This window comes from Acipenser ruthenus, chromosome 11, assembly GCF_902713425.1.
Source record: "Acipenser ruthenus chromosome 11, fAciRut3.2 maternal haplotype, whole genome shotgun sequence".
In the NCBI taxonomy this organism is placed as follows: domain Eukaryota; kingdom Metazoa; phylum Chordata; class Actinopteri; order Acipenseriformes; family Acipenseridae; genus Acipenser; species Acipenser ruthenus.
Window position 1 is genome coordinate 27,324,873 of NC_081199.1, and position 24,175 is coordinate 27,349,047.

Genomic DNA, 24,175 nt, shown 5'->3' on the forward strand with positions numbered 1-24,175 from the left:
CAGTGGACTAATCCCATGGGCTTCTCTCCCAGGAGACGGCAATTCGAATCTAGTTCTCAGAGGTGAGTTCCTGAAGTAAGTAATGGTGTTGGTTGTAGGTAACAATGTTGGTTGTGTTTCCACAGATGATGGAAGAGGAGGAGTATGGCCTGCCCAGAAAGTGGCAAAGAAAAAGATAAAGCAGGGAGCTGGCCCCCTGGTCCCAGAGAGAGTGGAAGATGGAGGTGTTGGTACCTGGGAAGGAAGAAAAACAGCACGGTATACTTGTGAATTAGCCCACTGTGCCATCTCACTTCCATGGAAGAGCTTGCTTTTTCATTTACCATAAAGTATAACCAAGTCTTTGAAAATAAAGGAAGGTATCAGCTGGATTTGAACCTAGTCTTCTAAGGAGGTATTGCACAACATGCTAGTGAATTACTTCCATGGCAAATCAAGATGGCAAGTAACGTTGAGACACGTTTGAAAGGCACATAAGGACCTTTTTATTTTATTGTGTTACATGTTCCCATGTGTTGCTACAACTGTTTACGTAAGGTGTGTGTTAATTTATTTATTTATTTACATTTTGACCACTTTTTTAAACTTTTAAATTGCATTCCCTGCCTCAAGATGGCTTCCCATGCATCTGCATGAACCTCTCAGTACTACATTTCCCATCACCCTCCTGCTCACATATGTAACTGAGATGGATTTACCAGTGAGCAGGAGGAGAATGGGAAATGTATTTCTGAGAGGTCCATGGGGGTACATGGGAAGCCATCTTGAGGCAAGGAATGCAATTTAAAAGATTAGAAAAGTGATCAAAATGTAAAAAAAAAAAAAAACAATACACTCACCTTATGTAAACAGTTGTAGCAACACATGGGAACATGTAACACAATAAAATAAAAAGGTCCTTATGTGTTCTTTAAGACAATTATTCCTGGCCCCTGTCAGCTTGGGCCACACCAAAAACAACAAACAGTCTTGCACAATCACACAGCAGCTTGTCTGACTCAGCTGTCAGCTCTGTCCGCGTTGATGTCGACTTTCATGTCCCTGACTACCCGGATGACAATCAATCCCGGCTCAGGCAAGCTTCCCCTTCCCTGCTTGCACACACATACACACACGCAGGGTCCGTAGACCAGTTGTGTAACAGTATAAATCCCGGGACGTTACAATACATACAATATAATAGAAACTACTATTCCACCAGTTTAAATTTTACATCACTCTTATTTAATTGTATATTTTCTTTTTATAATAAATGTTGTAAACTGTAAATAAATAACACAGAATCCAAGGACGTTTATACACACTTGTATTGTTTCGTACTTGTTTTGTAACACTAAGGGACAGTTTGTTTTTACTTTTAGAAAAAAAAAATAGAGTGCAAGCACGGTAGCTTTATAAGTACTATATGTCCCAGTTTCAACTTAAATGGGTTTAAATACAGTAATGTAAAACAACAATAAACCCAACATTTGTGAGTCAAATTGCATTATGGGGGAAATGTGAGCCATGACCTTATTGTGTTATAAACGATTCCACACTGTAACGGATCGCACAGGGTAGCACTGTATATATTATCTCTAAACCACTGTGCATCAATATTTCATTTTTGTTTAGCGGCTCAAAGTGAACCACAGATGGGGGAAAAACACACACACACACACATATATATATATATATATATATATATATATATATATATATATATATATATATATACTGATGCACAATGGAAATGCAACAGTCTAAGTTTTACATCAATAGCTCATTGGGCATATACATAATGTTATTTATGTTTTAAATAGTGACCAGATATGTTTGTTGATTGTTTGAGTAGTATTGTTCCTTGGGATAACAAAATACTCAGCTCAAATCATGTGATTTCATAAAAAAAAAGCCAGGTGCTCAGTGTTGCCAAAATGAGTCGATTAAGAATCTGTATAAATAGCCATTCGAAAAGACATGATTTTAATTAACGCAAGAACAGCAAAAGATACGACCGTGCCCCGCTTGAGTAATGATGATCGCCTGGTTGCTATCAGCATAACAGCGGCCTGTCTGTGAGAGAAGTTGCCCGGAGAATGAGATGTTCTACTTCAATAATCAGCAGACTAGTCCAGAGAAACCAGAAACCAGCTCTGTGAGGGACAGGCCACGTCCTGGAAGGCAGAGGGTCACCACACCGGCCCAGGACCATTATGCTGACTGTTGCGTTGTTCAAGCCAACCGATGGGGCGGTGGAAGTGTGATGATGTGGGGAGGAATGTCCTTTAACACAAGAACGCCTTTGGTGCAGATTGAGGGCAACCTTACTGCTCAGTGATACATTGACGAAGTCCTTGAGGCAACAGTTTTTCCGTTCCTGCAAGCCAATCCGGAAGTGTCAGTTTTCCAGCAGGACAATGCAAGACCGGACAGTGCTAGGATTACAATTGCACAAAAACAATGTCGAGGTCTTGCCGTGGCCAGCTTTTTCTCCTGACCTGGATCCAATAGAACATCTGTGGGACCAAATCGCCAGTGCCATCCACAGGAGACAACCACGACCAGCTAACCTTCGCCAGCTGGCTGCAGCTGTACAGGAAGAGTGGCAGAACATCCCACAGCAGTCTATCCAGAGGCTGATCAGGTCTGTGCGTCAACACTGCCAGGATTGTGTTAATAATCAAGGAGGTCATACCCGATACTAACTTTGTAATGTTTTCATTTTGACAGTGTGTCACGTTTCATACTGATCATGATACTGATTTTAAATTAGAAATTAAATCCCTTTTGCCCGTGGAGAGTCTCAAAGAAATGACCATGCAATTCCTTTTAATGTCTGACCTCGTTGTCTCTGAATTGTTTATCATTTCTCAATACATTTAAAATCTTATATGCATGGTTATTTAAACTTCAGAGCTAGAAACAAAACTGAGCTTTCTGTATTCAGAGAATAATATTACATATTAAAAGAACATAAATGTATTTGAATGTATTACTGCCTTTGACATCACTTTTATACTGCTTAATCCAGTCTGGAATTAAGTTAATCAACGTTTTTATCATGTTACAGCAAGCCTTGCTGGCCAGGCACCCAGTGAGCTCAGACCCAATAATGAACAATAAAGTCCTTCTATTTAGTGTTTTTTTTTTTGTTGTTGTTGTCAATATATTTAGAAACTAACAAAAAAATGTATACTCATTTCAAACCTGATCTCACCTGCCAAAACATTACCACAGTAACATCTTTAAAAGTGGCTTCAGATGAATTTAATTTAATTTCAACGATATGATCGAATATAACCTCTTGTTGCATCAGTGCTGGACAGAGTGCCCCTTTCAGAAGAATTATTTATTTTGAAAGGGACTCTCTTCTACTCAGGAAAGAAAACAGGACAAGACCCTTTTAAAAGCAAATCAAATGTAATAGAAATGATCAGTGAAAATGGTCCTGGAGTGAATATAGGCTAGAATAATAGACTTCTGTGTGTGATTTTCTTAGTTTTATTATAATGTGACAAAACTAGTAACAGTCAGCTTACTGTAGGTGCACCTAGGAGCCATTACCCAAGCCACAGACTGTTTTCTAGTTGTAGCTGTATAATGTCACAGAATAAAATGGCACTCGGTTTGCATAGAATGCTTTTAAAATCAGGCTACATGTCTCACATTGTGCCATTTTTTTTTATATAGCCGCACTCTGACAGAGGGTGCCCTGTGTAATATTTATTTTGCTCAAAGAGCCAGCTGCCTACCATTTTCATACTGTTCACTTACCTTCCTCCTCAGGGGAGCACATGCTTCAAAAACAAACAATGCAGGTTCAAAAGTGTACCTGGACTTTTTAAAGTGTTGTTTCTAGAATTTGTTTTCAAAGACCTTGATAAATGAAGGACCATGTCACTGCTACAGTCAGCAGGCACCATGATGAGAACGTCCCCCTTTCCCCCTCCCCTAGTTGTGATTCTTTCATCTAATCTTGGAATATCCAAATGTATGTTTGGCAAATACCGTAAAATAGTAAGGGAAATATAAAACAATAAAATGTAAATGACATCTGACTTCTAGTGAGAGCCAAGGGGAAAGCATTTAAACACATTGGCCTAAAACAGGTACATTTGTTTTCATGATAGAGTTTGTTGATGGGAAAATACTGTTTGAAAATATTGTGTGAACCGTGAAAGGGTTGCACTGCCATGGCAGACATTCACACACCACTGTGTACATTGAGAGCAGTGTTTCACTGTATATTATTGAATTATATGACTCATGACTCACTCTTAAATACACTGAGAGGTACCAATGTAATTGTTATTGCTACATGGCATGTTTTTGACTTTTTGAATTGTTTAACAGTGAGGTGACATGGTGGTTTCAAATGCTCCTCAGTTGCACACAGAGAAGGGAAAGCTGTTTATTTGCTTCCAAATCAATAATGTGTGTTTGCATTTGGGATAGATGAGTTATTCACAAAAACATCTCATAATTTGAAGGGGGTGAAGGGACACATTTAAAGGGCAGCAGTGTGGAGTAGTGGTTAGGGCTCTGGACTCTTGACCGGAGGGTTGTGGGCTCAATCCCTGGTAGGGGACACTGTTGCTGTACCCTTGAGCAAGGTACTTTACCTAGATTGCTCCAGTTAAAACCCAAATGTATAAATGGGTAATTGTATGTAAAAAATAAATTGTAAGTCGCCCTGGATAAGGGCGTCTGCTAAGAAATAAAAAATAATAATAATAATAATAATAATAAAGAAGAGCGAGGCGAGACATTTCATCAAAATGACAAACATGACATTGGCTTGCTAGCTGCGCTTTCTTTCTTTCAGTTTCTTTTCAGCAGAGGTAAGTTAAACACTACCAGATTTTCAGTTCATTATGGACTCAGAGACGAGCTTTGCCTAATAGATTTTCCTATTAACTTGACTGGTGTGGTGTTTTACTATTTTTGCATATATTTTAAATTTTAAATAATAGTAATTACTTTTTATCCATTCGTGGCATGCTGTTTATTCCGATGAGGAGACTCTCTAAGTGTATTTCTTGCAAATGGACGTAGTATAGTGTAGTTGTATCAAACATTTTAATATTCTGTATATTTTTCCTTATTAGCATTATACTCTCGAACAATTACAATAATTCCCACCACTGTCTTTGACTTTATGGTGTATATTATGAATGTGTGCAATGGAAATATTGTATAGGTGTTTTTGTAGTGTTTTGGTATTTTGGACTGTAGTGAAGTTCAACGGGCCGTCAACATGGTGACTGGGCTTCATAAAGTGAAGGATCTTGAAAAGGTCAAGAAAGGAGGGTCATTTGATTTGGTGTCAAATTTCAATGACTCACCTCAGTCACGTTTATGACATAATCTCATGTGAGGGGAGTCAGGAAATATACCCACTAGACTTCCTGATGAAAAACGAATGGTACTTATACCTTTAGAGCCAGGGTCAACTGTACATATTAACATTGCTTACATTTACATGGTAACATTCTATTTTATCTCCAAACTTAATTATCTCGCTATAGCCAGCATAACATATCCAATGCTGAGTCCTTGGTATATAGTACACACAGGCACCATGCATCTACACCTCAGTTAATACAATTATTATATATTCTAAATGAAGGAACACCCTCACTTGTAAACATTTGAAAATAACATAGCTTCCAGGAGCATAAATCTGTATATTCTTATAACGTAGTGTTAAGGTTTGTAGCAAATTATGAACACAACTAATTTACTTTTTTGAAGAGAGGCCTGTTTCAAGGCCTTTGCTGGGACAGAGAATGATTGACATTCCCATGAAGAGATCGATTTCAGGTTTTAGAAAATGTATGTTTGTTCATATATTACATCTATATCATTCTGCGCCAGAACCTGACAATACACAGCATATTTCCTCACCCCTATTTCAAACCAGTCAGTTTAGCTGCTGTAAATTAAAAAGGAGCCAGCTTCATAGCAGATCTTTTTTTTTTTTTTATTGAACGATAAGTCAGTGTGTATAAACGTTCTTTGTACAGTACTTTGTCTATGTTGCATATTGGAGCTGCACAAACCGGATATTCGATTATTCAAATTGACCTCTCCATGTCAACCAGACGAGTGTTGATTCATATTTATTTTTTAAATTGACAAAAAAAACAAAAAAAAAACTGAAGAAACAGCTCCTTGAATTTGTGCTGATTGCTGCTCTTCACAAAGCTGTCAACTTTTCTTAGCATCTGTGGAGAGCAGCTGCTCGCTGTGCTGAGCGCAATCTGAACAATGGGTTTGTGCAGATCTGTTGCATACATTTTCAAGTAGACAGTTCCAATGCCTGTTATTCTTCAATGGAGCAAATGCAGCAAAAATGGCATATCAAGGGTTTACACAAAACTCTAATCTAGATTACACTTGGACGGAATATAAACGTCTGCCTCCCCTGGTATCTGGAGATTTGGAGATGACTGAAGCATATTCTTTTATAACAGTGCCCTCTTGTGGAAGTGAAATCAGCTACACACTCCATCATGTATAATATTTAATTCTGGTCAGATCCTCTTTTTCAATTTCTACCATGCAATTGATAGGTAATGTAAAATATGATTACCCTAATTACATACCAAAAACCTTTAACAGTAGGAATTAGTATAGTTTAAGATTATTTCATAGACAGTCCTGGGGTGCCATTCCTGGACAGGGAGTTAATTGGTTTAATTTAGTAATTAAGGACAAAGTTGGAACAAAGACCTGGATTGGAAGTGCAGACATTGCCTACTCTTGTTTTACAGTATTGGTTTTCCATGATGAATAATGTACATAGGATATAAGGACATAAGAAAGTTTACAAACGAGAGGAGGCCATTCGGCCCATCTTGCTCGTTTGGTTGTTAGTAGCTTCTAGATCCCAGAATCTCCTCAAGCAGCTTCTTGAATGATCCCAGGGTGTCAGCTTCAACACCATTACTGGGGAGTTGGTTCCAGACCCTCACAATTCTCTGCGTAAAAAGTGCCTCCTATTTTCTGTTCTGAATGCCCCTTTATCTAATCTCCATTTGTGACCCCTGGTCCTTTTTTCAGGATGAAAAAGTCCCCTGGGTCGACATTGTTAATACCTTTTAGAATTTTGAATGCTGAATCAGATCATCGCGTAGTCTTCTTTGTTAAAGACTGAATAGATTCAATTATTTTAGTCTGTCTGCATACGACATGCCTTTTAAACCTGGGATAATTCTGGTCGCTCTTCTTTGCACTCTTTCTACAGCAGCAATATCCTTTTTGTAAAGAGGTGACCAGAACTGAACACAATATTCTAATGCATTGTTTTAACATTACTTCCCTTGATTTAAATTCAACATTTTTCACAATATATCCGAGCATCTTGTTGGCCTTTTTTATAGCTTCCCCACATTGTCTAGATGAAGACATTTCTGAGTCAACATAAACTAGGTCTTTCATAGATTCCTTCTTCAATTTCAGTATCTTCCATTATTATTTTTATTGGTATCATTTTATTTTTACCCTGTGGACCTTTCCTTAAGCATTAGTCTGGTTTCACAGACCCTGATCCCCAAGAAAGTGAAATGTGCCCATCCCTTCAACGCCTTCTCTTCTGTCATTAACCAATCACCTGCTTCTGCCACTGACTAACATGCTTTGCAGCTCGTAACGCACTTTGACCCCAGTGATACTTCTAAGGTAAAATGATCTAGGAAGTGTACGGTAACAGACCTCCTGAAACTAGGCAGGCAAACCGAGAACTTCCTTTTATCCTAGTGTAGTACCATATAGCATGTTTGCTATTAAAGTGCTAGAACATGTTTCTTTTAAAGCAGCTTTGAGACCTACATGTAAGCAGAGGTGCATGGCAGCCACGTGAGATTCATGGGATTGTTTTGTTAGCTAAAGCCACTTAGAGAGGTCTACAGATAATACAAACAATGATTTTCTGTTTAAAAATCTCTCTGGAGTAGAATATAGGAACAGTGTTTTACCATTATTTATCCATGCGTATATTTAATAAAGATTGTGGGGACTATTCAATTAAATACTGCTATTGTTAAGATGAAAAAAAAAAATGGGGCACTTTCTGTACCAAGGCAATGAGAAAATAAATATCTAGTATCCTTATCAATACAGGCACCATTCATGTTGAGAAATGAAAATTAATGATGCTGTTTGAGGTAAAGCTACACTACCTAAATATATTTTCTTAATTAGGAAAAGTTTCTCCTATAAGGAAAAAATATACTGTATCTTTACTTGGAGTGAGGTAAGGAATTAGTTATCTTTTTGTTTTTCACATTTAAAAAATAGGAGTTACTTTTTATGAATGTATTCTACTAATCTATTTAATATGATATGAACGCTTTTGTTTCATGTGAGTTGAGAATGCTTATGATATGATTCTGAATTTCAACAGTCGAGAAACGGCCTGTCTTAAAGAATTTGGAAAGGACTCTGATGTTGGTGATTTTAAAATGGGGCGCTTTGCAGTAAGTCTGTAATCAAATGAGGCAGATAAAACAAATAAGCATATGGCATATATATAAGCACACATGCAGAGACCTGTATACTGGACATTGGACCTGTTTTAGAGCTTTTTCTTTTAAAAACATATTGTTAAAGTAATTTAAACTTCAATTAGTTTTTTTCTTGGTCATCATCAACAGCCTTTTCCCATACAGAAAAAAATTAATTAATTCGATCCACAGGAGGGCAGTATTTCATAACCCTGGGGAGAGAAATCTTTTAAATGAAAACTGTGCATATTAATGAGCACTCTGTGCTGTATGCTATCTGTGTGTGTTTGTCAACCATTCCTACTGAGAGACTCAAACAGCCAATTTGATAGACAAACCAGGAAAATTCTCTCTCTCTCTCTCTCTCTCTCTCTCTCTCCTCTCTCTCTCTCTCTCTCTCTCTCTCTCCACATACACATTTTTAAGGCTGTTTTATGGAGTATGTAAGGATTAGGGTTAATAGACAAGCCTTTTAAAAGCACCTCTTAGCATAATATCACCATCACTAGTCTCTTACTAAATTCACTTCCAGTACAGCAGACATTATAAGGCCTCTCTTCACCTGACAGAGCAGGAGACTGCGAAGGTCAAGTGGGGTCATAATACTTCCTGCACAGGAAGTGCACTTATACTGTGATGGCAGTGTACTTTGTGTTTACACCTGATTCAAAGGGAAAATAAAAGTATGGAAGATGACCAATAAAAATGTGCATGAAAGTTGTAGTCAAAGAGAGAGGTACAGTAAGTAAAACATTTTCAAAAGGGGTTATCCCCCTTGCAGTTATTTTTATACTTACTGCATCATTTCAGGATGTTTGTGTGTGTTTTCTCTTTATTGCCTTGTTTCCACGGGACTGCCTAAAAAAACAACAAAAAAACGAGTCTTGTTCGGTTAAGTGGCTGACCAGCGTTTCCACGCTACAATTTGAAATCTATACATGCGCGCGTGAAGTCATCGCTGTGAATTTTGTTAACAGTAGGCTACTTATCTCAATATCGCTCATACAATAATCATCACTGTAACTTTATAGAAATAGCTGATTTAGAGATTATGATTACGTTTTTTTTCAGCTTTGTTTATTCAAACCAATTTTTGTTTTTTTTTACAAATGAGCGCTAGGAGGAGAAAGACATGAGAAATTATGGTCCTTAAGTTTTTGTAGTCGGCTTTCAATCGTTTTACCCATCACCTGCATTGATCTGGACTTCTAAGCCCAGTACTTTCAGAAGCGAAAATATTTTTTTCAAACTGTGGCAGGGGCGACTTATTACCGTTGAAGAATAAAGTCCCATTACGCCACGTCTTAGATTTAACAGGAGCAAGAGGAGCCCCGATGCACCAGTATCAGAATATTAATTATACCATTAAGTTTAGTGGAGAAAGTTAAATTCCAGGAGTATAAGGTTAGGTTCCCCACTCGAGTCCTTCCAAATAAATGAACTCTAATTAGGCCGGTATTAAATATAAAAGTACACAAATTGATTTTATTAAAACAGAGTTTAACACAATTAAGACAAAGTGCAATTATTTCTGTAGCCAGGCAATTGCAGTACCGCTTGCGTCCACTCGATGGGAAGGTCTTACTCTAGTAACTGAACACGCACAAGGAGATAATACAGTACTACAGATTTACAATGTCCCCGCGTCTATAGCCACAAGAGCGCCAGGGAATCCTAAATGAAAATACAAATTAAACAAAACCAAAGGGAAACACAAAAACACAATACAAAATATCAGTGAAACACGAAAAATAAACAAACCAAGAGTTCAAGGCATACAATATGATAATTAAACACAAATAACTAATAATATTGTCCGTTAACATTTTTTGCCCCATCATAGCACTGTCCTTGAAAGACATGTTCATTTTAGCAAGCGTGCTCTCTAGAATATGAAAAAGATCCTCAGCAGTACTAGCGCTTGCTGTGTCCTGCTGATTTACAATTCTCTGCAATTTCACAATTTTCTCTAACATACCAGAAAGCGACTGCAACTTGTTCCATTCCAGACACATCGGGGGTTTCATCGAGTAAAATATCTGACCATGGTTAATTTGTTTTCCATCTTATTTTCGATTGCAGTGCTTAAAGCAGAAATCATGTTATTTTGAGATCGATTAGACCCCATAGCTGGCATTTTTCTGAACGGATTTTTCTGTTCATTCCTTCATGAACGGATCCCGTCAATTTTAAGTAGCCCACTATCTCCAAAAAAGATCCATATTCTCGGACGTTTCACGTGCTTCATGTCTCCGAAAGGGTAAACCCAGCTTTCTTACAGTTCGACAGAGATCGAGAAGGCGGGTAAGGTACTCCCTGTTTTTTTTCTTTCTCATGTTGCTCTAGTGCTTCATTCTGTGCTGGCTACTTTTTGCATGCTCTCTGATTTTTCAAGGGCCTTTCTTCCAATTGCAGCACCCAGTTACTATCCAAGCTGGATCATTTTTTTCTGGTTAAATTGCATGAAAACAATTGGCATGCGAAACAAAACCAATGCGAAACCGAAGTGTTTACACACATTGCTATGCACATTGCCAGAATTTAGTTGTGGTTGATACGGTGAGCTTGAATACAGTTTCAAATGACTTTTTGGGCTTGTTCAGAACCTTTATAACTTAATTCATGCGAGCAGTCACCGCAACACAATATTTAAAATAATTCAGGACGCCATGACAACTGCAGGAACTTCGTGTGTCAGCGGCACCGAAGGTAGCAGACGTGAAAGGTGTCTTCAGAATCTAAGTACGTTGGTATGCACACACCGCGCTTTGCAGGTCATAGACGAACAATTTGACAATATAAGACAAACAGTGCCACCAAAGCAGACGTGTTAGCCGGATGTGTTGAACTGTATGCATTATCCCAGCATGTTCTTACAGCGAGAATTGATTTTGATTTTGCTAATGCAGTGAACGCCGTTGACAGCTGCTTGCGCAGTCTGAGAACAAACAGTTCCACGAATATTTTAAGCGAGCTGAGCACCGGGCCAGTGAGCAGAGTCTGCATATGCTCACATTGAGAAAAAGGCGACCGCAGAAAACACTGGATCAGTTTTACGGTAGTCGCTCAGAATCCTACCGCTTTGAATCTCTAGAGGAGAAATACAAAAGTCGATTTTTCCCCATTCTCTGGATGCATCAATCGGTGAAATTGAAAGGAGATTTATTCAGAAAAGGACAGGCATACTGCGGACAGTGGAATTAATTTCCCGGAACTCCTGAAGGTGTGTAAGGTAAGGAGCACTAACTGGAAATCCTTCATCCTGAGGTGTTTGATCTACTGGTGCTCTTAGCAACGCTACCGATTACCGATTACAGTTGCAACTGCTGAGAGATGTTTCAGTGCCAAAAGTCACATGCTTAATAGACTTCGAAGCACCAAGATACAAGACCGTCTACAGCAACTGTTCATTTTGACAATAGACTGATTGAACAAGCTCAAATCGATTTAGAGGAAGCTGCGGATATCTTCATCCGTATGGCTCGACGGCGGGTGAATTTTTGAAATGGCGAATGTAATGCTATTATATTATATTATATATGTAGGCCTATGATAGGGATTAGCTTGGTAAAATGAATGGGAAACGACGCCATACTTCCACATAGCGTCATCTACTGTTCATAGTTTAAACTTTGAAACAGAGTGAATAATAGCTAATTCTATTTGTTATGAATTTAATTTAATTTTCAAAAAGACGAAACATGCTATCATGGTAAATGTTTTTATTAATTCAACTCAAATCAAAGGTTGCACATACAGTACAGCTGGACAACGTGAACTCTTTACCTTTAAATAAGATATCGTTCTTGGAAAAAAGGGACACGGTTTACAGCACAATGCAATGTGCTTTATTTTTCTGTGAAAGAAAAATCTAACTTTTATGTTATATAACTAATAACAAACACAGGCGCAACTTAAATAACCTTACAAGTTGTCTGTTACCTATGGCAGTTTTGCTTGAATTGAACTAAGGAGGCAAGTGTTTCAGATGTCAGGCTGTGTGTTTACTTTTGTGTTGTCAGCATTTCGAAAAATAGATGGCCCTCTTTTTCCCAGTGTGCAGTAACAAAGGCTTTATTTAGTACAGTTATGATGCTGTAAAATCCCACTTTCTGTAATTGCATGTACCTTAGACTGAGGTATTTACCTTGAATGAAGGGGCATTTTTATCACAGTTTAACAGAGGAACGTGAATAATCCAGGCCAGAGCCTCGGCAGTCAGTCAAGACTGTGTATGTCTCTCAACAACGTTTCTATGGAGGTGCCGCAGCGGCTCCAGCTCTGAATCGATGAGTGACAGCAGTGAGGAGGTACGCAGCTGGTGACATTTCAGCTTTTCAAACCCTAAATAATATTTACAAACATGCGAGTGCTTGCTTTCATATCACTCCAAAGCCACTGTGCTGCATTTATACATGTGTGGCGTTCAAACACCAGCCTGACACCCCCCATTCGCAAATGTATTGTAGCGATCGGTGTATTTATGTTTTGTGTACTGTATTTCCTCTTGTTTCCACTGTCTGTGTGCTGTTAATACCGCTGTAGTGTGTTCCTCTGTCCCCGTCTGCATTACCTGTAGTTGCAGGTTCGCTCTGTCCCTGTGGCTGTGCGAGCTATCCTGCACGCATGGTGCGCCCTGGTCCCTGTCATTGGCTGTTGGTTGTGTGTGCCCATTGGTCCTAGTGTGTGGCTGGGAACCAATGGGATAGCTGTTCGCTCCGGCACACGATTAGCATAAATAGGCGGAGCTAAGTCTATAAAAGGGGGCGTTGCACGCTCATTGTAGTCGCTCCACGGCAAGCAGCTGCCTGAGATATGTAATGGATCACTTTAATAAATCAATGTAATAAAAATTAAATTGATGCTATATTACTACGTTGTTGTGACTAATTATCTATTAACATTTAAAATGTTGAGTGCTTTGATATATGTTTCAATATTAACTAAATCAAGTTATTAATCAAACTGATAAATCTTGTTACATACCGGTAATTGATTTATTTAAATGTTTGGGTATACTGTTATTTTATTGATTGTATTGTGCGCATTCGTCTTTTTTGTGCATGACAGTTCAGTGTGAGAGGTAACGGCTGGACGTTTTAATTAGTGTTCAGAAATTAGGATTTAAGAGTTATGCTTTTGTGCATGTTGTACTGGTTTTACTCAAAAGTGATTCCTGTTCAGGTATTTAGGAATGGCAATAATAAGAGACATGCACTTCTTTCTTGTTTGATGACCAAGAAAAATAAACTGCATTTCTAAAATTTAAATATATAAAAGGTACCTAATTTAAAGGTTTGATAAAAACGTGTTTAGTTTTTGCAATTTATTTTATTTACTAAAATTCCTTTTTTTTTTTTACACAGTGCAAATTCTATGTGACTTCCATCTTTCACAATATTTATTCAAATAAATAAAGGACGGTTTAGATTAGGTTTATTTATAATGTTACATGTTTAAACGTATAAAATGTTCGTAGTTTGACATTTTCCCAAGGAGTGCTAATAGTGGGTCTTTGCAAAAAAAAAAAATGTTTGGGAACCCCTGGTGTATACTAGCACTCGTAAGCCCCCTAGTGGCAAATCTGACAAATACACTGAAAAAAATCCTTAATTACAGTATTTGGATTTTGCTTAAACTGCAATTCAGCATCTAAATTCCCATTATGTAGTGTAAAAACTGAACGATCTTTTTGAACAATCCAACAAAACAATAACATTTAAATCCTGGTAAAAGACATCTTAACTTTCTCATTACAAGTTAGGGTAATCAATATAAAGGTATTTTGTGTGGTACTGGGATAGATTAATAAAATCAAGGGCATTAATGACAAGATTTAACTCCATTTTAATGTTATGATATGGATTTGGAGTTGATAATACCAAAATATTGATCTGATATTTGTGGCCTTTTTTTTAACGTGAAAAATGCCCTTTTAAAATATAATGCAGCGCATTTTACAAAAGGGTCAGCGTGTGAGAGAATGAGGTCAATGTGGGGTCAACATAAGCTAAATCTATTAAAGATTAAAAAAAAAACAAATCTGCATGATAATTAAACAGCAGCTGTGTCATTATTAAGAGACATAATGGAGCAGTGTGTTGGAAAATAATTCACTACCAATTCCAAACAGAGTATAAAAGAAGCTTCAATATAAAGTGGTTGTAGTCTTTTACCAGGGATATTGAGCAGTGCTTCCCTGTATTCCCAGAAGATCTAATTTGTTCAACCAGTGGCGAGCTATAGATTTTTTGTAGTTTTTGTTTGATCACTTTTGATTATTTGAATCACCCTGAACTAAAGCCCAGATTTTACCAGTGTCAGATACAAGCTTTTGCTCTACTATAAAAATTGCGCCATTTATTTTCTTGAATTTTAAATGATCGAGTTTCTGAGTTGGGGTGATTTTAAACAGACCTTCTGTCATGTCAGACATTTTGTGAGGTGTTTAAAAGGTGCTTCCTTCATGTTTCACCAGGCAGAAATCCTCTTCTAAACCTGCGAGAGGGAACTGCTGGCCAGCCACACAGCACACCAAGGAGAGTTTTTAGAATAATGAAGGAGCAGGCTTCTAAGAGGTAAAATAGGTTTCATGATGCAGGCCAGGTCATTTAAAATGGGTCAGCTTCAGTATTGTAACCCAGGCTTCATTTAAGTACTCAAGTTTTAATCCAAAGCAAGTTGAACAATGTTGCTACTACAAACTTCCAGGTACAGTATCTTCCTGTGACACAGACAGAATGATTCTTGGTGATAAATCTCTCCCCTGGCATGTGAGGGCGCTGTGTAAAAGGAACATAGTGCGCTGGACTGGATGGCCAGGCAATTCATTCCCAGGGTTAGAAGGAAGTCGGTCATCTAGAAAGGGGGCGGAGCTACGATACACAAAATCTTTGACCCGGAAGGGAAACGACATGGCAGCCGCGGATTGGAGCAGCGGTTGCACTAGTTAAGCAAAGGGTCATGATTGCCGGTACAAAAGGGAGTGTAGCAAAATGATCTGTTCCTTGTTATGGTTAAGCAGAACTGGAAGGAGAGACGTGTGTTATTAGCGTGAGTGTTTTGTTTGTTTTGTCATTATTAAATATACTGTTTGTTATTTAGACGGCGAACACGATCCGGAACTGTCGCCAGAGGCCAGCACAAACCCGGACTACACTGCACTTTGTTTCACGAGTAACTGTATTTACACCACGAGCACTTTAGCACTCACTGTGGACTTGTGTTTTTTGTTACGTGTGGGTGTATAAGATCGGGGCCATTATTTCGGGACCAACCCATGGATTAAAACAGTGCAATACACGCCACTGTATTGTCTGTTTCTTGCATCACACTTTGGATTATAAAAATAAATAACATTGCACCTGGATTACCGTTGTCTGTCTGTTCATTGATCACTGCTGCACACTGTTAACCACTTTGCCACAGTTCCTCATACCTTGATTGACAGCCTTCTGCATTGGCTCTGGCACCCCTGTGGGGTTAGGGAGGTAAAACTGGCAGGGACTGTTTCTCCTCATCATGTTGTAGCTGACCCTACTGACCAGGAACCCATTTAACCATTCTATATATTACAAATGGTAATTGGAGGATTGTGATTGCAATACATTTTGCATATACTGTAATAACTTTATACATTGGACACTCCCAAACTAAAAAATATTTATTCTTGGGCCTGATTCTGACATTTATTTTCATCTATTTATTTTCTTACTTAATAATCCATGACCATAAATGACCATCAATTATAATTTGTATTGTTACTCAAGTATTCATGTTTGCTTTTTTTCTTTTCTTTTTACTCCAAAAAGAAATCCAAGAGCTAAGAGGAGCCAACCTGTTGGGAACATACATTGCTTCTCAATGCCAACCACACTCCAAAACACTTTCCCATTTTATCGCTGGCATTCAAGTGAAAAACAATTAACACTGTAGTTGGTAATTTTTTTTTCTTTTACCAACTTACCCGATGGTTATTCTATCCCAGATATTTGTTACAACCATAATGACTTAATGAAGTCTCTATTCAGGTATTTTTCTGTTAATTATTTAATTGATAACCTCTAAAACCTGATGAGGACTGACCGAGGAGCAGGTTATGTATTTATTTTGGAAGAAGGAATAGTTAACTTACCTGGCAACATGAATTTATTGAATACCAATTTAATATTTTTTTCTAAATCAAAAAGCTGATTTGCAATCATTTTATTTAAGTGTTGCCTTTCAATTTCCATTAATTTTTTCAACATCAACATTCATTAAACTAGCTGACAAAACAGAAACAACTCTATGTATTAACCTGATGCCATATATTGTCACTCATAGTGTATATTGCTATTATATTATGATTATGCTATGTTAAGGTCATTTGTCAGTTAGCTGCTAATTTGCATAACAAGTTGTGATTAGAAGTAAAACATGCAATTAATATAATGCCACACAGAATTAGTTCATTATGCTGATTAACAGCATTGGCCACATTAGCATACTGTAGTTAAATTAATAGTGAGCACAAAATGGCAGTCAATTAAAAAGAATGGCAGACTAGGCTTATTATTGAATATTATATTATTCTCTCAAAAGGCTTCAGTTTATTTTGTATATGACCTTAGTTGAGCCAGTCCAGACCAAGCCACCTACTTTGCACCGATATATTTCTTTTACAAGGACGTCAGCAAGCCAAATTTAATCAGACAAAAGGGTTGCTTAGTAACCACTGCTAGAACAAATACACCACACAGTGGCACCAAATATTCAGACTCTACACCACCTTTCAGTGGCCATAAATGTAGAATGTGTATTATAGTGTAAAAAAAAAAAAAAAAAAAGTACAGTGATGACATTGTGCATTGTTACATTTGTGTAATGTGTCCCTTGATAACTGTTAAAGTATGTTCTTTATTTTAAGTGGCACTAATTTTGTAAATGTACTCTTAAAAACTACAAGTCAACAAATATTGTAAATTTTGTGGTACTAGTAAATATATACCAACCTATTTTTTAAACTAATAAAAAAAGGTATAAAACTAAAACCAGATCTCATCTGTAAAACATATCAGTAACATAAAAAGTAACCCTATTTTAATGATATGATTGACTTGATGTTGATAATCCTGAGGCAGGGATCTTATGTTTGCTGAAGAATATTAGCTGGCCTTTTTTTATTTTAAAATATGTTACTGTAGATTAACTAATCACAACAAAATGAATATTTGGTAACATTATGAATATTAAATTATACTGTTTAAAAAGATAGTGCTCCCGTTAATAAATGGACACAAAGTAGGAACAATGACGCCTTCGTACAACAAGCCTACATCGGATTCTGCCAGAGGTTATTTTTTGGTGCAACTACATTTTGCTATTCCTTATTTTGAGAATACATAGATTGCCCACTGCCAAGCAAACAGTAGACAATTGATAACAATGCTGCTTGGTGGTGGCAAATAGGTTTACAATAAATAATAACTATCATATAATATTTGTAATAAATGCAAATAGTAATGCTATAGGAATAGTAAAATAATCATTATGTGCACTAGGAGTGATTTCCGTGACACTATTGAATCTGTATGAATGTTTAATGCATTATGTGCACTAGAAGTGATTTCCGTCACACTATTGAATCTGTATGAATGTTTAATGCATTATGTGCTTCAATTATTCAAATGTAGCTGTACAACCCCTCATTCATTTTAACATTGGATTTCTGTTTATTTATTATTGAAATATCGGGATACACGCTATTGTCATGACAAGCACACAATCGGAGTGACAGGTAACCCAGAATCTAGGCCATGCTGTCTCTCACTCAGGCTATATTGTGATCTTTAGCTTAACTGCAAGAGACATGATTCCCCATTAATAATATCTTGGCAATATTCCTGACTTTAAAAACTCATTTGGCCATTTCAGATTAACCAGTTTATATATGTCAAATTATATCAATGCACCTCACAACGTGATAAGCTTCTAAATACGAAAGAAACATGCCCTTCAAAACATTAACCCCTGGTGCGTTTTCTCTTTCAGCCAATACAAGTACTTTGGCATCACAGGTGTACAGTGTACACAGAAAAGTCTATAGCTGTGGGTTATGCAGCCTTTAACAACCCACAAACCACTGCTCCAAGATCTGCATTTACAAAACACATCAAATATAAAACAGAACTTTTGATTGTAATTAATCTGTTTTAGCATATTGCCTCCTTCAGAACCATGCCTGTTTAGCAGCATATTGGCTTACTTAAGCCTATAAGGTTAGGTTTGTAACCATTGCCTGATAGTACTGTCAGTGACCCCTGCCTTTCTCTTATATTCTAGAATACTGAGGTACTTCTGCGGATAGCTTTAGCCGATATGATAAACTGATAACAGAATGACAGTTTGCAGTAAGAACTCTATATGGAAAGCAGAGGGGCATCTGATCTTATCTAAACTAAGAACAAGGATGTGCTAGAACAGGCATTAAATTGCAAAGGTCTTGTAATATTTGTTATGTCCCTTAAGGGATGATTTACTATTTCAATTGACCTGCATTAAACAGCCACAATTCTGCTATAAATCTTACATTTCACGGCCAATGCAAAAAAACAAAACAAAAAAAACAAACAATACTGTACACCTTATTTAAGGCTAGGCAATTAACAACTGTATTTCCTAAAAGGCAAGTCACACTCAAGGTTTATCTTACTGGATAGTGTATGTCTTTTGTTAAGTGTGAAATAAAGATATCAGGTATATCTGATGGTTTGGTCCCTCATACTGTAGAGAGTCACACATTTGATTTGGGAAGAAAATCTGCAGAACTGTTGGAGAGGCATTTGTAGCACCCTTTAAGAAGACACTTTTTTTTGTAGTAATCACCCTGAGCCTGGTTACTGCCAAAGAGGAATTGTGTTGAGATGTAAGTCGTGTAGTATGCTCAGTAATATAGGCAGTACAGGTGCTGTAGGACATGCTCACCCTTGTAGACTTTCCTAACCAATAACTAAACTTACTCCCCAGTATACTTGGAAAACCACTTAAGAACAGCAAGAACTGGAAGACTAGGCCAAAGCAAGCTGTTAAGAAAAGAATTGGGAATTATATATATATATATATATATATATATATATATATATATATATATATATATATATATATATATATATATATATATATATATATATATATATATATATATATATATATATATAGACACACACACACACACACACACACACAGATATACAGCAATGTCACATTCTGAAACAATAATGCACACTGTTCTAACCCATCACGGATCCCCGCTTGCAGAGGTGGAGATTGCTTCTTGTTGCATCCAGAAAACACTTGGGTTCATTCCAGTTGTAAAGTGATCACATTATTAAAATGTTTTCAACCATTTGGTGCAATATGCAGAAGTCCCTTTCCGGTTTTGCATTAGAGTAAACGTCTTACACATATGTGCACTTATTAGCAAAAATTAGAAATTAAAACAGAATATACAAGGGTCACTAAAACAGATTTCAACCTTTTTAAAGCAAGCATACCATTTTCATTATGTACAGTAAGCAGAGGAACAGAAAAATACACTTGAATTCAGAATGCTCTCCAATTAAATAAATGAACATCTTAACAAAGTTCACTTACTAGATCTGTTTTGTGGTTAATAAGGGTAGCAACATTTTATCGTTATGTTAAACCTTAAAATGTCTTTAGAATCTAATATTAAATAAAAACTATAACTATATTCCATCCTCTCCCCCTCCTCTTATACCACCACCCCCTCCCAAAAACATGGTCATGTGTTTAAACATGTTCATTTATGGTGAGTTCCATGCAGTACCAATATATTGCAACAAAAGTCATTCTCATTGTCATGTTATGTTATAGAATTGCCTATGGAACAAGTCGCTAAAAGACGTCATTGAAAAGCCATAAAGGTGGTTTGGTCTGTCTTGAAATATAAGGATATAACAGGGTATCCTGGTCTAAATGATTAGTACTCTTTTTATCAGTTCAGTCTGTTGGTTTTGCCACTACCACTCTCCAGTGAGTTTGGTGCTTTGGTCCCGTTTTGGTGGGGCCGGAGGAGGCCCACGCCGCAATGTTGCATAGCCTGAGATGTTGCCGGACGTGTAGGAGCCCTGCTTCTGTTGGTCAAGTAGAAGCTCAGGAGGGGGTGGCGGGAGGGCCATATCGTCCATGGTGGTTGTCGGCTCTAATTTGGACATCCGCGCCGAGGAGAGGGAACTGTGCCTGGTGATGGACTTCCTTTGCAGAGTCCTGTTCAGGTCCGCCAGGAAATTGGGCTGCACGGACAAGTTTCCCTTGGGTGAGGTAGGAGGCTGTGGGGCCTCCTGCTGCTGCTGATGCGGTGGAGGTGTTGTGGGCGGCTCAGGGCCTTCTCCTAGCGACAGGCGGGTGCCGTCGTTACGCCGGGGCAGCGTCGGTGGGGGCGTCTTCTTCAGGGAGGATTTGTTCCAGGCCTGGGGCTGAGGGTTGACAACAGCCACTTTGGGTGCACCAGGGGGCTCAGCCGGGGGAGGGAGGAGCAGCTCGTACTCCGGTGGGGGTGGGGGGAAGTCACAGTCTGAAGGAGGAGAGGGAAAGTCGGACGTGGGCTCCCTGGTCCCGCCGTTGCCCTGTGGGAAGACCATGGGCAGGTTGGATAGATTCAGCTTCCCTGGCTTTGGAGGGGCTGGGGGTCCAGTAGAGTCTTTAGAAGGTGATCCCGAAGAGGATGGGGATGACGATTCCGCAGCCTGTCCGAATTTGTTCTTTAGGCTTTCCACTTTCTTCGACTCATGGTACTCAGCTGAACTCGTGGATTTTATGCTGGAGTTCCGCTGGGGTGTTGGAGGCGGCCTCTTCCCACCAGGGCTGGATGTCTTAGAGGCCTTCTTTACTGGAGAGCCACTCTTCGCTGGCGGGGCGGGGGGAGCTGCAGGTGTGGGAGGGGGAGGGGGAGGGGGAGGGAATGCCAGGCTGCTCTCTGGTGGTGGGGGTGGGAATTCAGGGGACTGGGGCTGGCCCCCAGGCTGCCATTTGGGTTTGGCTTTGACAGCAGGTGGTGACTGAGGGGGCAATGCTTTGGGCTCTGGCTGTGCAGGAGCAGGAGGTGGGGGTGCAGGGAACTGGTTGGCCATTTGCTTGACTAGGGATGGGGTTGGGGTTGGGGTTGGGGTTGGGGAAATAGGTGCAGACATTGGAGGGGCTTTGTAAGAGAAGCTGTGCTGCTTGGGGAGGGTGGGCGGGGGCTGGTTTTGGGCAGGTGTAAGAGAGGAGTGGCCAGCTGAGAAGCTCTTCTGCTTCTTCATTGGTGGAGGAGGTGGCTGGGCTGGTGCAGGTGGAGGAGGGGGAGGGGGAGGGGGAGGGGGAGGGGGCACCACTGCCACTGGAGATACAGGCATTGGCACAGCACCTGGCCCAGGGGGTTTGGGCGCAGTTACCGGTGGGAATCCTCCAAAGGGTTTGGCAGGAGCCTGTGAAGCTGGTGCTGGGGCCGGAGCGGGAAGTGGTGGTGGAGGGGGAGGTTCTACCTGGGCCACGTGGTCCACATTATTCTGGGGAAGGCCTGAAAATTTCTGAGCCAGTGCTGCCTGGAACCCGCTGTTGCTAAGTGACTGAATCCCGCTGTTGCTAAGCGACTGGAACTTTGGCTGAGGAGGCGGTGGCGGGGCCTGTGGGACGTGCTGAATACCATTATTCTGTAGATGGGTCTGGAATTTCTGTGGGTGGGGCGGAGGTGCCGGCATGAACAGTGGCACAGCCTGGCTCAGCGGCCCTGGTTTTAGCACCGCCATGGCTGAACCAGGGACTGGAGGGGGTGGAGGAGGTGGGGGTGGAGGGGGAGGGGGTACATTAGCTCCAGCTGGGATGGTTATCTGGGTATTCACAGATTGTGAGGCAGGGGCCATTGGGGCCTGCTGGCCCAAGAAGGGAGGTTTGAACTGATTGCCTCCTTGCGCGGCGTTCTGCAGTCGGGTGATGGTGCTGTACTTTGCGAACATGGTGGGGGCTGCCTGCTGGGGCGGGTTGGGTGGAGGGAGAGGTGGAGGGGGGGGTGGTGGTGGTGGGGGAGGGGATGGCTGGGGAGAAACATGGGAAATGCTTAACCTGGTCTGGGGGGGAGGCTGAGGCAGCTGAAGGGGGTAGGGTCTACTGACAGACTCCAACCTGGTCTGAAAATGAGAAAAAAAAAACACTGTTCATTTTCTGTCATGCTTTAATAATCTTACATACAGAGTACATATGCAAGAGTAATGTTGGTAAAGTTCAGTACCTTGCTGACAGCTATGCACTCTGAACAAATCTATGACATTTGTAGGACCAAGTTTGACATTAAAAAGTTAAAGTGATAACTATATATATAAAAAAAACAAAAATAAAACAATCAATCAATCTAAATCATCACACTTTCAATTCAATAACACTGCCTACTCAATGAACATTCCTGGCTTCTCCTCTCCAATATGCTTAAGCAGTCATTGATAATATGGCTTCTGACAATCTGTGAATAAAACCAAACACCATTTCTTGCAGCTCTGCAAAAAGTTTCAGGACTTCACGACAAACAGCTGCATCCACGGTATACAAGTCTACGTAATTGCTGATAAAGTTGACTATGGACAGGCAAAGACAGCCACAAAGTGCAGGCTGGCCTAGTAGTAAATTTCAATTAAAATAGTGGAGCTCTAAGATAACAATGCTTAGACTCTCTGCGCTGCCTCGGTTTGACCATTAAAAACATACCTGTACAAAATTAAAAACATACCTGTACAAAACACAGCAAGTACTCTCCTTGCTGGCTTGCTGTGGCAATATTTATAAAATGCCTGCTCTGCTAACCAAATGCCACAAACCAAGCACAATTCAACATAGTGCCTTTACATACTCGTACCAATGTCATTAATTAATCCTTAGCAATCAAAACCTAGCAACCAGAGACTAAATGGCTATTCACACTATAGCGTTTATCCAGTGTTTTCTTGGGTAAAAAAAAAAAAAAAAATCGAACCCATGGAATTACATACTACCTTTCACGCTTGAATGTAATCGCTGCGAAAAAACAAAAACAAACAGGTTCGACTTTTGGACGAAAAATGCTGCCACCCTGTCCTGCTAAATTTAGATATAATCTGAAGGCAATATGGATCAGGTGCAAGGTGCCGCATGGTTATTGCTCCAAAGAAGAAAAAGAAAGATCTACACAAATGTGTATATATGTGTCCGATAGCCCGTCTTGTGCATGTATGATTAGCCGTTAAGAAAGATAATGACTTACTGGCATTACCCTCCATTTGTCTTTTACCCTGCAAACTGCCAGCAGACAGAACTCCCAGTCTAATGTAACCTCCATACAAACAGCTCACTAATCAATGTGGACCAGTTGCAGCCACTCTCCGCCTGCTTCTCAAACCCTTAATTGAATTTATTGACCATAAAAAAAAAACAATTTAAAAAACACACACACACACACACACACACACACACACACACACACACACACACCACAGCATTCCCCTTCACAAGTCTTCTAGCTAACCTGGAATGTATAATACCCACTTTATTGCAAGCGGAGGAACTGAAACATATTATCCTCAAACTATATAACAGTATAATCCTGCTTGATATAGTCCCCTAAAGCCAAAAGTCTACTAAATATTATAGGGACATATTGATAAAACATGATGCTGACA

General features: G+C 39.3%; 1 protein-coding gene and 1 long non-coding RNA gene across 8 annotated transcripts in view; one reads left to right on the top strand and one right to left on the bottom strand.

Annotated features, from left to right (window-relative positions):
• The first annotated feature begins 10,862 nt into the window (after positions 1 to 10,862).
• On the top strand, positions 10,863 to 15,886 carry LOC131739465 (uncharacterized). Its single transcript, XR_009330554.1, has 3 exons — positions 10,863 to 11,721; positions 14,968 to 15,067; positions 15,594 to 15,886. It is a non-coding gene; the product is annotated as an uncharacterized LOC131739465 (long non-coding RNA).
• Positions 15,887 to 19,993: 4,107 nt separating this feature from the next.
• LOC117426827 (ras-associated and pleckstrin homology domains-containing protein 1-like) overlaps positions 19,994 to 24,175 on the bottom strand; it is a 100,974-nt gene continuing 96,792 nt past the window's right edge. For 6 of the 7 annotated variants that reach the window (XM_034044911.3, XM_034044909.3, XM_034044908.3 and 3 more), the window contains one exon: positions 19,994 to 22,657. In XM_034044911.3, the coding sequence (XP_033900802.3) occupies positions 20,513 to 22,657 (2,145 nt within the window). In that variant the 3' untranslated portion in view covers positions 19,994 to 20,512. The remainder of the gene's footprint in view (positions 22,658 to 24,175) is intronic. The other variant, XM_059033576.1, reaches the window with a different exon arrangement.